This window comes from Diplotaxodon limnothrissa, linkage group LG5, assembly GCF_057381915.1.
Source record: "Diplotaxodon limnothrissa isolate DT_005_m linkage group LG5, D_limnothrissa_male_GT1.1, whole genome shotgun sequence".
Classification (NCBI taxonomy): domain Eukaryota; kingdom Metazoa; phylum Chordata; class Actinopteri; order Cichliformes; family Cichlidae; genus Diplotaxodon; species Diplotaxodon limnothrissa.
In genome coordinates this window covers 19661499-19673976 of record NC_140600.1, presented here as the reverse complement: position 1 = coordinate 19673976, position 12478 = coordinate 19661499, and the positions used below count along the sequence as shown (strand labels likewise).

The following is a 12478-nucleotide window of genomic DNA, read 5'->3' as shown; positions in this document are numbered from 1 at the left end:
CTTTAATATATTACCCTTTCTTCTTCATCTCCACTGGACCTTTAGTTAGCAACAAGCTGTACAAACTGCGCACAAAATGACAGTCTGTGTATGCTGATTTTTCTAAATTCTCGTTAAGTACAGTAACGAAGTACTTGTACTTCTAAGTACTTCGTTGCACGCCAGCTCTGGGGAGCAGCTACTGTACTGAAAATATGCACAAAGAACTGGAGACTTTCCATGTGTGTCAACGTTTTAGTTCACTGGTAGACAAAAACACCAACTACTCTTCTTCTTAGTATTAATATTATTATTAGTAGTATTAACGTTGTTGTTAATACTAGGTATGAAGGATAAAACGTCATGCTTTTCGAATTTTACTCCAATAAACGTAAAGGTACTTTTTTTCATTTTCATTGTGTTTGCATAAAGGAATACAATAAAAACGACGTGGGAATACAATAAAAAACGCTTTCTTCTCAGATGATTCTACGAAGACACACAACCTGTTTTGAGGTTTGTTGTGAGTCACATGCTCCTCTTTGGCTTTGTCACTTTCGAAACGTCATTTCTCGGGAAATCTCTTGGTTACACGGCCGTAAGTTTCTATTTTGCTCACTGCTATGCAACGCGAGAGATTGACAGATGCGTTAACCAGCAGAACGCGTGGTCCTGTCCACAGACTAACCAATCAGGCGTTAAGTCTGAACTCACGAGGAATCTGCGAGTCTTCTCGCGACATTTCGGCTCTTTAACTGCCTTTGGTGGAAATTCTTTCAGAGCCAAAATGGCGTCGGGAGTTTAGACGTCATGGTCTTCTTGGGCGGGACAAATAGATATCCAATGAAAAAGCAGTAAAATAAAGACTTGACGGGGAAACACTTTACACGCTTGGTTGCTCTTGACAGTTGTTTTGTTTTACCAGCGTTCCAAAGTAGCTCGACGGAAGAGCTAGATATGCACATTGTCTTAATCTAGCGGAAAGCTAATAAGGTATACTAAGTGGATTCGCACTGATATCTTGCACTGAGGTGAGTAAATGTGTTATTATCGACGGGTCATTATCGACGGGTATTTGTGGTCTTGGCACTTTTTCCGCCAGCTAGCTAACCTGCAGATATAAAGTTTAAATTTTCAGTATCGCTCTTAAACAGTGTGCACGGATTTCACGTCATGCAGTAAGGACTTGGTCTACGGTCATCTGTTGTTCGCTCAGCTGTTGATTTCATACTGGTACAAACTCGCCCACTATACTCTTTATGGCACTGTTTATAAAGTAGTCGCACTCTAGGATGACAAGTTAACACCCGGCATAGATACACATTCGTTCCCGTTGACTTGAATCCAGCCTTTAATGTGATTGCTGGCTGTTTGTGTGCCTTAGGATGGCACAGTGGGACAGATTGAGACAGCTTCCTGTTGCGTACCGACAGCAGTTACACGAGCTCTATGACAGAGATGCTTTACCCATGGATGTTCGGCACTACCTGGCCCCTTGGATAGAGAAGCAGGAGTGGTAAGGAACCCTGTGATTCAACGAGTTTCAATGATTACTGTAAGTGAGTATGGCTGTGAAAAGCTCTTATTATGTCATTTTCTACAGGCAGCGGGCAGCACGGGACCATGCCTTTGCTATGGTGCTGTTCCAGGTCCTGCTTGAGAATCTGGACATCCAACACAGCCGCTTTGTCCAGGAGGAGTCATTTTTACTGCAGCACAACATTAGGCGCTATAAGCAGAACTTTCAGGTGTGTCCAGTAAAGGAGCAACCCAGTGACGTCTCTGGTTTAAAATGGAAAAGCAAATTTTGAATAATAGTATCATAATTCCAACCACTCCGTTTACCATGATTTGCTTATGTGTTTACATGCTCAGAATTTCCTGTTTAGCCAAGTGAGAGATATTTAGACATAGGAAAACATTAACCTGTTATTAATCCTTTATTGGCTGATGAGAAATGATAATATGACAGTAAAGGTTTATAAAAAGTGACAAAAGTAAAAAAAAAAGCCTTTTAATGACCTCCAGTAAGTCTGCACAGTTGATTGGCCTATATACTGTATCAGTGTAATATAATATACTTTAACACATGTGACTCCCAGCCTCTGCTATTTCTCTCTTACAGAGGTATGTGGATGATCCGTGTGCTTTGGCAACCACCATCCTTTGGTTTTTGGAAAAAGAGAAGGAAATCCTGGAGAGCGCTGAACTGGCTGAAAAGGTTGGTGTAACGTCTCATTGTGGTAATTAAAAATAAACTTTATGTATAGCCACTTTTGATAACAATGTAGCTAAGTGCCTTAAGAAAAGAAATAAACCCAGAAAAGCATAGGTATTTAGCATGTACTGTAAAATGGTAATGCTCTGCTAAAAATAGTGCCCCAACACTACACTTGCACACTTGGATATACCTGTATGTGGTATTTTTTTTTTTACAGGAAAACATTATATCATATGATCTATTGGTGTATTGCCATGTTTTGGCTTTTTTTATGTTATGACTCCATTGTTAGCTGTTGTGTTTGTAGTATTGCAATTCAGCTTTTAAGTGTAAAATTAAATGCAAACTTTCAAGGAGCCTAGTGTAAATTTTTATCCTGTTTTAGTTTTTTCCATTCAGTTTTTTAAAAAGAGCTGTGTGTGCGAAATAGAACCATGAAACTCACTGTGTGGGCTAAAACGTGAAGATTTTCCCCCCAGCAGTTTTTACACTACACTCTCACTTACTATTTCCCTTGTGACAGCTTCACCCAGTATTACATCTGAAAGACAATAAGATCTTGGTATTAGCTCCACCTTTGTTTATTCTTAGGTCCAGCTTTTGCAAGTTGAGCCAGAGGCAATGGAGACAAGCAGTCAGCAGGACCTTGAACGTAAACTGGCTGGCTTGAGGAATGAAGTGCAGGTGGAGATTATGTTCCTTTGTGTTATTATTTGTATTATATGGATAAAGCATGTCGCAGTTTTTTCATTTCCTTTTTTGTGCTATAGTGTATGGAACATACAATCATATGTCTGGAGGAGCAGCAAGATGAGTTTGATTTTAAATTCCAAACCCAGAAGTTGGAAGGTAAACAAATGAAAACAATCTGGTTATATTTGCATGCTTTAATGTCTGTGAGAGTTAGTAATAAATCTAAAAAAGATTTAAATCAGAGCTACATGTACTCTTTTGTTTTGGTCTTTGTCATGTGGAAATTTTCATCCCACCATGGAAACTTTTAAGCAGCTGTGGTAGACGAGGCCAGGAAAAAAGAACAGATTAAAGCGCTTCAGTTGCTTGTCAACAAGTTGAATAACTGCAGGAAGGTATGGAGTCAGTAATATTCCTAAATATATTCTTAAATGTTTTATTGTAGTTGTTTAATTATTTACATTCTTATCTCATTTTATCACTTTTTAGAGCACGTTGTCAGGCCTAAATGATATTCTGGACAGGATTCAGGACATCATTGATGTGCTTGTGAAGAAGGAGCTGGTGGAGTGGCAGAGGAGGCAGCAGAAAGCATGCATTGGTGCTCTGGACAATGTTTGCCTGGATCAGCTGGAAAAGTGGTATGTTTATTCTCTTTGAGCTGAATTTGTATTTCCAAAGTCCATCCCCCCATTCTCTAAAATCTGCATGAAATTAAAATAAATTCTCTTTCTGAATCTCTAGGTTCAGCTGTGTGGCAGTGTGTCTGTTCCAGGTGTGGGAGTTTCTTACTAAGTTGGAGGAGCTAGTAGGAAAAGTGTCCTATGAAAATGACCCTGTGAAGGCCCAAAACCCCACACTGCAGAAGAGAGTGGACACTCTTCTAAGAGACTTACTCAAGAGGTATTTCTTTTAGGACACTCTATGATGTTCTCTTTCACTTTTATGTTTTTTTTAGTTAATTAAATGACATTCCCTTTTTTTCTTTTACGTTTACATTTAGCTCCTTTGTGGTTGAAACTCAGCCATCCATGCCTCAGGGGAAAGGATCTTTGGTTCTCCGCACAAATGTCCAGTTCTCTGTCAAAGCCAGGTCAGTGCCCAGCACAGAAATCAGCGTGCACGCAGTGTTTCAATGGACTTATCTGCATTAATAAGAGAGCTACTTTCAGCTGCTCCCTAATCCACATGTTTGATTTGGCAGATTTTGTTTACACTGGGTGTCCTGGCTGGCACAACCCCAGAGGGATTTGTGTCTCCTCCTGGGATTGAACTTTGATCTTTTGCTTTTTAGGAAAATGTTTAAACCTGTAGAGCCACTAATGAGCTTACAGTAAATAATGTCAGAATCAGAATACTTTATTGTGCTCCAAGACAGTAAGAACATTTACTAACTAAACCAAATTAAATAATACAGTATATTACAAAGTTACAAAAAATTAATTAATTATAAATTATAAATATCTCAGCATATTACACAAAGTAAGAATATATGTTTGACATTGCGCCCCCCTTATCTTACTGTACTATGCTGTACTTATTAGGATAATGTGCATATCAAGCTGCTGTATCTTTATAGAAACAGACTGGTATAGAGAGTGGTTTTGTTGGCCTTTATTTCCACCATGTAAACAAAGAATCAATTGTGAAATAATGCGAGTAAGTCTGAAAGTTTGTTGCATTCCTGCAGAGCCATCTCATCTTCTTCCATGCTGTGACCTTGGGAGCATTCCTGGTTTCCTGTTTTTTTTTTACATTTTTGTCTTCATCATCTTCATATTTCTCAAGCTCTAACATTTTGCACCTGACTTAACCATTTCAGACTTCTTGTGAAGTTTCCGGAACTGAACCACTCCATGAAAGTGGATGTATCCATGGACAAGTAAGTTTTCTCTTTCAGACCTTTAGTTGTTTTCATTACCCTTAAAACAAACTTCCAGGATTTAACATTAGAGAAAGATGTCTAATTCCTCCCTGTGATCACGTCTGCTGTGTTTTTTTCTCACCCTTGAATATAGGGAGGCTCCTCAGATCAAAGGGCAAGTTTTTTTCATTTACATCTAAGTTTCAGAAGCCACGTTGAGCTTTGACATTTGCTGTGAACTTGTTTTTAGTAAACCTCCTGTCTTTTGTAGGTATCGACGTTTCAATGTCCTGGGGACTAAAATTAAGGCCTTGAACATGGCTGAGAGCACGAATGGAGGCATGGTGGCAGACTTCAGACATCTGGTATATTCAATAATGAATTCATAAGCAATTAGATACAAAGACTTTTATACAACTGTGACACAAAAATGGTTTAAAACCAAATATTTAACAATGTATTTAACATGTAATACATCAGCTACACTCAAGTAATTCAAAAAATAACATTTATATCAATATACAGCCTTTACTGGCAGGTGAGAATTTTTATTTGTTATTTGGGAGTGACTGTGTGTGCGTTCTTACTAGTTAATTCATAAATACTATTTGTCTGTAGACTCTGAAGGAGCAGAAATCAGGAGGTGGTGGCAAAGGAGTCAGTGATGTGAGTTAATATCGGTAACCCTGCTGATACCATCTCTTCTTAATGTTACATCATAATAAAGGAATAATGATCTGTGTGTTACTTTCTTGTTTATAGATTTCTCTGAGTGTTACAGAGGAGCTGCATATCATCTACTTCAACACTGTATTTGAGCTGAAAGGCTTCTCTGTTGAGCTGCAGGTGGAGTTTCTTCTGCGTTTTTCATGTTATATGGCTGCCATCACAGATAAAGAACATTAGTTCCGTTTAAAAATTAATCATTAATTTGCAGCTTTGGTGACAGAACTATGACCTAAGTAGAAGCTATATGTTTTTATGGCACACACACTTGTAGGCCTCCACCCTCCCTGTGGTCATCATCTCAAACTCCAGCCAGCAGCAAAGTGCCTGGGCATCTGTCCTCTGGTTCAACATGCTCAGTCAGGATCCCAAGGTGATAAGTCACTGTTACTGGCAGACATGCTGTGCTTTTGCATTCAAGTTCCCTTGTAATACAATTACGGGCCAGACTAAATTAATCGTGTACATATGATGTGCATATGTCTGCTTTTCCCAGGATGTTATGTTCTTCGCCAACACTCCTGCAGCTACTTGGCCTCAGTTTGGAGAGATGTTGAGCTGGCAGTTTCTCTCGGCCACAAAACGTGGCCTGGATGACACTCAGCTGGAAATGATTGCAAACAAGCTCTTTGGTAAATTCTTCCACCGTCTTCTGCTTCATTCTGCTCATTGTTGACAACACCTACTTTCATGTACTGTTAAAATGTATCTTGATTTTGCAAACTTTACATTTATAGATAGTAGCACAAGACTGACATAATTCGTTGTCCTTTGTGGCTTGTAAGCATGCTTGTGATTGTCCATCGTGTTTTTTTAATCTCCAGGCAAAAAGCCAAACTATGACAGCTGCACAGTACCGTGGTCAAAATTTACCAAGGTAAGAGCCCTAAAAGCTACTGGTTTTTTTGTAATCCCTCAAGCCATACTTTGCAAGTCTTGAGTAATTTAACCTTAAGCCTCACCACTAAAAACAATTATTACATCTCATCTAAATATATCTGAGCATTTCGTTGCAGAGAACATAGGCCTGTAAGTGTGTCCAAATGACATTTTCTGCTGTTTGTGTTACAGGAGAATACTCCTGACACTTTCTGGGTGTGGTTTGATGGCATTTTGATGATGGTGAAAACATACCTTGAGGATCTGTGGAGGGATGGGTATGATTGTTATACATTCTTAGAAGCTTTTTTGCTTGAATGATTCATAGGTCAGTTTTAATGGGTTAAACAAAACAAACATTCCTCTGATCATGGTTAACTTTAAGGACTGGACTGAGAATGACTGAAAAACAAACCAGTGTCCAAATAAAAATTTTGAAAGACCTTCAGAAAGCCTGGAGAACTATTGCTCAAGACAGCTTACACAATTACAAAATAACAAGGGATTTTGACTTTCTAAATGAATGAGATGTGGCTCAAGACTTCTGCACAGTACTGTACCTTCCATATTATTTGTACGTCACACAGAACAAATAGGTACCTCTTAACTCGTGACAACTATATTGGATAATCCTTTTTTGGAAAAATCTGCAGGTTGTCCTCCAAATGTTATCAACAAATGTCTGTTTTATGTAAAGAAAAGTAAGCGTCTGACAGCAGTGTCAGGTTAATGTTTAAGCAGATTAAAAGAATCCAGCCACTTGCCACACTGTCAGTATTGTAATCTGGATAACTCTGTTTCTAATATGCATGGTCCAGTTTAGCTCATAACGTCAGTCTCCGTGAAACCTGAAATGTTTGCTTTTTAAAATAAAATTCCTTTTGTGCTTCAGGCTCATCATGGGTTTTGTGACCAAAGGCAAAGAGAAATCTCTCTTGAAGAAGAAAAAGAGAGGCACGTTCTTGTTGCGTTTCAGTGAAAGCGTCATTGGGGGAATTACCTTCTCCTGGGTGGAGATCACTGTGACTGGTGAGAGTGTTTTGGGTTTTTTTTGCTTGTATGTCTGAAAGAAATACAACTAAGCTGCATTTCACAGTGGCCGGGGTAACCTGTTTAATACATCATCCACTGTCTGTTTAGGTGAGCCTGATGTAAAGACAGTCCAGCCCTTCACCAAAGTTGACCTTTCCCAGATTCCCTTCCATGAAATCATTCGAAATTACCAGATCTTAGAAGCTGAAAATGTCCCAGAAAATCCTCTACTCTACCTGTATCCGGACACCCCGAAAGATAAGGCTTTTGGAAAGTATTACACTGAGAAGAGTGGAGGTAAGGCCACCATTTAAAATATTATTGAAGTTAGTCCTGCAGATGACCCATTAAATCAAATTTCTCTTTCTTTTTGTTTCAGAGGACAGTCCATACATAAAGTACATCAAAACCAAGCTGGTGTTTGTTTCCAAGGAGTAAGTATGCGGTCCATATACATTCAGGCTAATTTATAGTGTCTTGCTTGTTGGAATTAAAGAAAAAAAAAAAAACCCATCCCATTAATACAACAAACTTAAATACACTTCACTTAAAAAGTGGTGTGCCCACACCTTTTTTTTATGTCATGAGCTAATGGTTGTAATGACTGTTTATCATTGGTCATGTAGGAACACACTGGAGGCCAGGTCACCCATGCCCTCTGACATGGCACAGGGTGAAGGCCTGGAGCCAATGAATGGCCTGTGTGGAGAGGCAGCTGGTGAGTCATGCCTCTCCTTGCTGTCCAATCCAGCTTAAGACCTTGTCAAACAAATTACTCACCTTCCATCAAAAATCTCTGTCACCATCCCTGTGATGGTCTTGCAGTGCATGAAATCAATGCGTAGCATGCTGTCTGAATATAGTAGATGTCAGGTGACAGCTTTTTAAAAGATTTATTTATTTATTTTTTATCCTTGAATTGAACTTTTGTGGGAATGTTGGCTGCTTTTACTGCATGCACATGGTGCAGTGACCATAAAGCCTTGTTCTGGCCAAGCAATAGAATCACTAACACGTTTTATTATCCTGCTGCTTTTTGGTCCTTTTACATTAAATTACATTCTTGGAGTCGCTATTAAAATGACTACTGAAGTAATATACATACTTGCATCTCTAAAACTCACAATTAAATTATATTTACTTCATTTAATTACTACAAAAATGTTTACAGTACGTTATGTTTGACTTTTTGGTCAAATCAAAACCTTGCTTGATCCCATTCATAACAAGCAAAAATCTTACCTGATTTAAATCTTTGCGATCTCCCCTTTGAGGTCACCTTCTCTGCTGTCCTCACTGCTCAAAGTGCTTTTGCCCTGTTTGCATTGATCCCTACAAGTCCTGTTCTCATCACTTGCAATTGTTCATCTGCAATGCATGCTGGATCTCTTCAAGCTTTAAAGGTTAAAGTCATAGAGAACTGTAGAGTGCAACAGGGACTGCCCGCTTTTTTAATGGCTCCGCTTTCAGAAGCAAATTTTCCATTTGTTTTCTCTATTGACACGTCAGAAAATCCTTAGAGAAAGACTTAAGCCTTGAGCGAAGGCAAACAGCTATGAGGTTGAATCATAATTTGAATTGGAAAATGAAAAAAAAAAAGTCCTAGACCATGTACATAGATAGCTTAACTTTAATAAAATGCCCGTCCCCACACGTTTGAAGGCATTTTTGAGGTTCAAAATGTGTTTTGTTATAGTTAGGTTTAGGCTAAGCGGCTAGGGAAAGTGTAATGTAAATGAGATGTCTGGACTAAGATATGAAAATGTGTGTGTGCTGTAATATAGAACAATTCAGTTCAATTTAGTTTTATTCATATAGCGTCAGTGCTTTGTTCATGGCTGCAGTCAAACTCTCACAGTTTCTGAGGTTTTGCACTCGTTAAGTGACTTGATGTTCTCGGATTTTAATATTTCCGTGATTCTGGGTTCACAGGGAAAATAATATTAACAGTATTTTCTATGCACGTCTGAGTTTTATGACGGAAAAATATGGGGGTGAGGGTGTAGTAGTAGTCAGATTTAGTCATGTGTAGGATTTTTATGTACAGGGTTAATTATTTATTCAGTAACATGTAAATTATTGAGCTTAAAAGACACTTTCAGTCAGATTTAAATATTTTACGGATGGTTAAAATGCTCATTTTTGTTTTTTCTAATATGCCATAAAATAAACTATTCCTTTACAAAGGGTATGTGATATTTGTATTTAGTATCGATTCAACTGAGCTATTCTGAGGTAAAAAAAAAAACTATCTAAGTTAGACATCGTTTAAATGTTCTGTACAAAATCAGTTCCTGTGATTTTCTATTTTCTGCTTTGGGCTTCAACAGCAAATCGCATGTTTTTTCAGTTTCATTTCCCTAGCGAGAGCATAAATAAACTACACAGCGATGACAACAAATTCAACTTTTTTTTTTCCTTCTTCACTCTTAGAACAAGACGGGGATCTTTATCCTCTGACGCCACCACTGGAATCTTATGACCCTGATCCCATGATGAATGGCTCTGTTGAAGACCCAGAACCACCGCAGGATCTGCTGATGTATCTCAACAATCCAAACCTTTTTGACAACGACCTCCTGCAAGATGACCAATCTCTGCCTGATTTCAGCCTTCAAGGATTTAACTGTCTGCTCCCACAGTCCTGTGGCAGCTTCCCTTAGCTTCTGTTTGTATTCAACCATATCACTATACATAATGCACTTGTTAGCTTTACACACAGTACAGCATTTCTATCAGAAAAATGTGGCACACGTGGCAAATCCAGCATAAATGAAATGGTTTGCTTTTAATTCCGTTTTCATGTGAGATGCTCAACAGCCCATCTGATGACCCTGAAAATCACACATAACTGATGTTTTTGTTCACTGTATAAATTTATAGAGCATCCCTGTGAATCCTAAACTGTTTTTACTGCTATATGAAGAGATACACGTAAGAACATTGAATGAGCCGCACTCATATCAGTCCATACTTTATTATTTTAAGATTAGGCATAAAGTCTAAATCATGCTTAAAAACTGACCAGGTAAGGAGGCGGGAAAGGTTTGTATGAGCTATTACTGCATAGACTGCACATAATTTATTATATCTTTGTTTATTTTGAACCCTTTGTTATTGTTTTAATATTGGCACATACAACGTGATAAAATTCACGTGAACATCACACTTCCTGTTTTAGTTTGTCCTTTTATAGTAACACTGTCATTTAAGTCACAATAAAAGCACCAGTAAAGAAGAAATGTGTGGTTTGATTATTAACACAAATTGTACATTGACAAATGTAGGAAACTGGTTTTATATTTTTAGCCTGCACCTCATTACCTGTAAAAATTGTGGACTAGAACTAATATTTTGACTATTATGATGATTTTCTGCTGATAGAACTTCTTTTTTTTTTGCACAGAAACAGGCTGGACATGAAAGTCATGCTGTCATGTTAGTTTGTTGCAGCCATATTTGAACAACGGGTGAAGCCCTCAGTCATTAGCTGGCTTTTAGTTGCATCACACATGCCTGCTAATTGGTACTTACATTTTAATCACTAGAGCACAAAATTGTTTGGCTGTCTGTTTATGCAATTTAACAATGCTCTGTATATAGACACAATTAAGAGAGACTCATGAATATGAGGAGGAGGAATCTGAAAAAGTCACTTTCTCTGGAATAGCTTACAATCTAGAGGCAGCTAGAGGAGCTGCAGTACGTGTCACAGGGTTGGCTTCATCTTTCACCTATGACGCTGCCTTTTGTAGTAAGTAGGAAGCTAGTTGACTTAAGAAACAGATATTTCAATGACAGAAAGCCCCGAAACAAAGGAGAAAGGTCAGTGAATACTTGTTTTTTCTAATTTCAGGTTGCAAAGTTCAAAATTAGTTACATGGCCAATCAACCATGAATTATCCCAAAAAAGAGAATGAATATTTACTTCTTGAGAATTGCAAGTGTCACATTGAAATATTATTTTCTTTTCTACTTTCCCATTAGTAAACCTCAAATGTGACTGAGTTGATCGCTTAATGCCTAAAGAAACATGTCCTTGTTGAGATGTAATTTTTCATTATTTTGCTGGAGAGATTTTAAGGATGCTAACACCAAATTTACCTTTCTGATTGTCATCTTGAGACTCATACTCAGTGGCTGAAACCCTCCCCCAGGTTGCTTGGTTAGTCCGAGGTGCCACAGACTGTTGCATAACAGTGCATAACTTGTTTAAGGGCAAAACTGATGCAAATCTCAGCGAAGAGGCTCAGTATAGGTCACCACTAGCAGCACGTGCCTGCAACCAATAAGTGAAACTGTTTACCATGTTTCTGTTCCCCTTGTGATAATTTCAAGGTGTTTTGGGTTGTTTTTGGGTTATTTCACAGATCACAGCTGTGATCCATCGACTGCACATAGAGTAAGGGAGAGAGAGAGAGAACATTTCACTAATAAAGCTGAAAGAAAAAATCAGTGATGGAGCTGATAATTTAATTATATGTGAGTAATTTTCTTAATAAATCCATAACTGGTCAGAAAATTGAAACTAGTTTTTTTTGGAGACCTGGAGTGTAAATGTGCTTGTCTCTAAAGCACTTTAAAGCAATAAATAAAATAGTTGTGATATTGTGAATGTTTTTGTATTGTGAATTTTCCAAAATAACTAAGGGAAATTTATTTAACACAATTCAAAAAACAAAAAAACAAAACAAAACAATTCAGTGGGCTACATACTGAACTTAGAGGTTAGAAACAAAGGCTGGTTCACAAGGCTGACTCTAGATAAGATTTACAAGCTATGTCTAGTGATAATAGATTAAATATTTTTGTTTAACAAAAAAAGAAATGGCATGAATTAGTGTCACCCTGCTACTTCCTGTACTTTCAATAGCAGTTCTGTATAGCTCAGTGTCCACCCTGTTACAGGGGCAAGTTGTTTACAACATGAAAGCTTTGAGTTTCTGTTTTATTTGATTTGATATACCTTTATTAGTCCCACAAGGGGAAATTTCATAAGGCTGCCGACCTATTGCACGCAATGGCTGCGCCATCTTACCCTCCGACCATACATACATTACACAAAACATCACATGGGGAAGACA

General features: G+C 38.1%; 1 protein-coding gene across 3 annotated transcripts; it reads left to right on the top strand.

Moving 5' to 3' along the window:
• Positions 1 to 853: 853 nt before the first annotated feature.
• On the top strand, positions 854 to 10619 carry stat2 (signal transducer and activator of transcription 2). Of its 3 annotated transcripts, none has more exons than XM_085353234.1 (24): positions 854 to 1010; positions 1364 to 1495; positions 1583 to 1727; positions 2105 to 2200; positions 2792 to 2884; positions 2971 to 3049; positions 3209 to 3288; positions 3383 to 3534; positions 3638 to 3796; positions 3897 to 3986; positions 4716 to 4775; positions 4912 to 4932; positions 5029 to 5122; positions 5376 to 5423; positions 5520 to 5603; positions 5758 to 5856; positions 5980 to 6115; positions 6308 to 6360; positions 6555 to 6640; positions 7255 to 7391; positions 7503 to 7691; positions 7774 to 7828; positions 8021 to 8112; positions 9828 to 10619. In XM_085353234.1, the coding sequence occupies exons 2-24, from the start codon at positions 1365 to 1367 to the stop codon at positions 10055 to 10057; spliced, it is 2409 nt and encodes an 802-aa protein (XP_085209360.1). In that variant the 5' UTR covers positions 854 to 1010; position 1364; the 3' UTR covers positions 10058 to 10619. The 3 variants fall into 3 exon arrangements, with proteins under 3 accessions (XP_085209360.1, XP_085209358.1, XP_085209359.1); XM_085353232.1 differs by having other exon boundaries at positions 3206 to 3288; XM_085353233.1 differs by having other exon boundaries at positions 854 to 1495; positions 3206 to 3288.
• The last annotated feature ends 1859 nt before the right edge of the window (positions 10620 to 12478 follow it).

What these genes read in the sequence shown, in the direction of transcription:
- stat2 (XM_085353232.1), top strand. Translation starts at nt 1,365, where the DNA reads ATGGCACAGTGGGACAGATTGAGACAGCTTCCTGTTGCGTACCGACAG. An exon ending in CTGGATCAGCTGGAAAAGTG is followed by an intron (nt 3,535 to 3,637) that starts GTATGTTTATTC and finishes CTGAATCTCTAG; the next exon opens with GTTCAGCTGTGTGGCAGTGT. An exon ending in GAGGATCTGTGGAGGGATGG is followed by an intron (nt 6,641 to 7,254) that starts GTATGATTGTTA and finishes TTTGTGCTTCAG; the next exon opens with GCTCATCATGGGTTTTGTGA.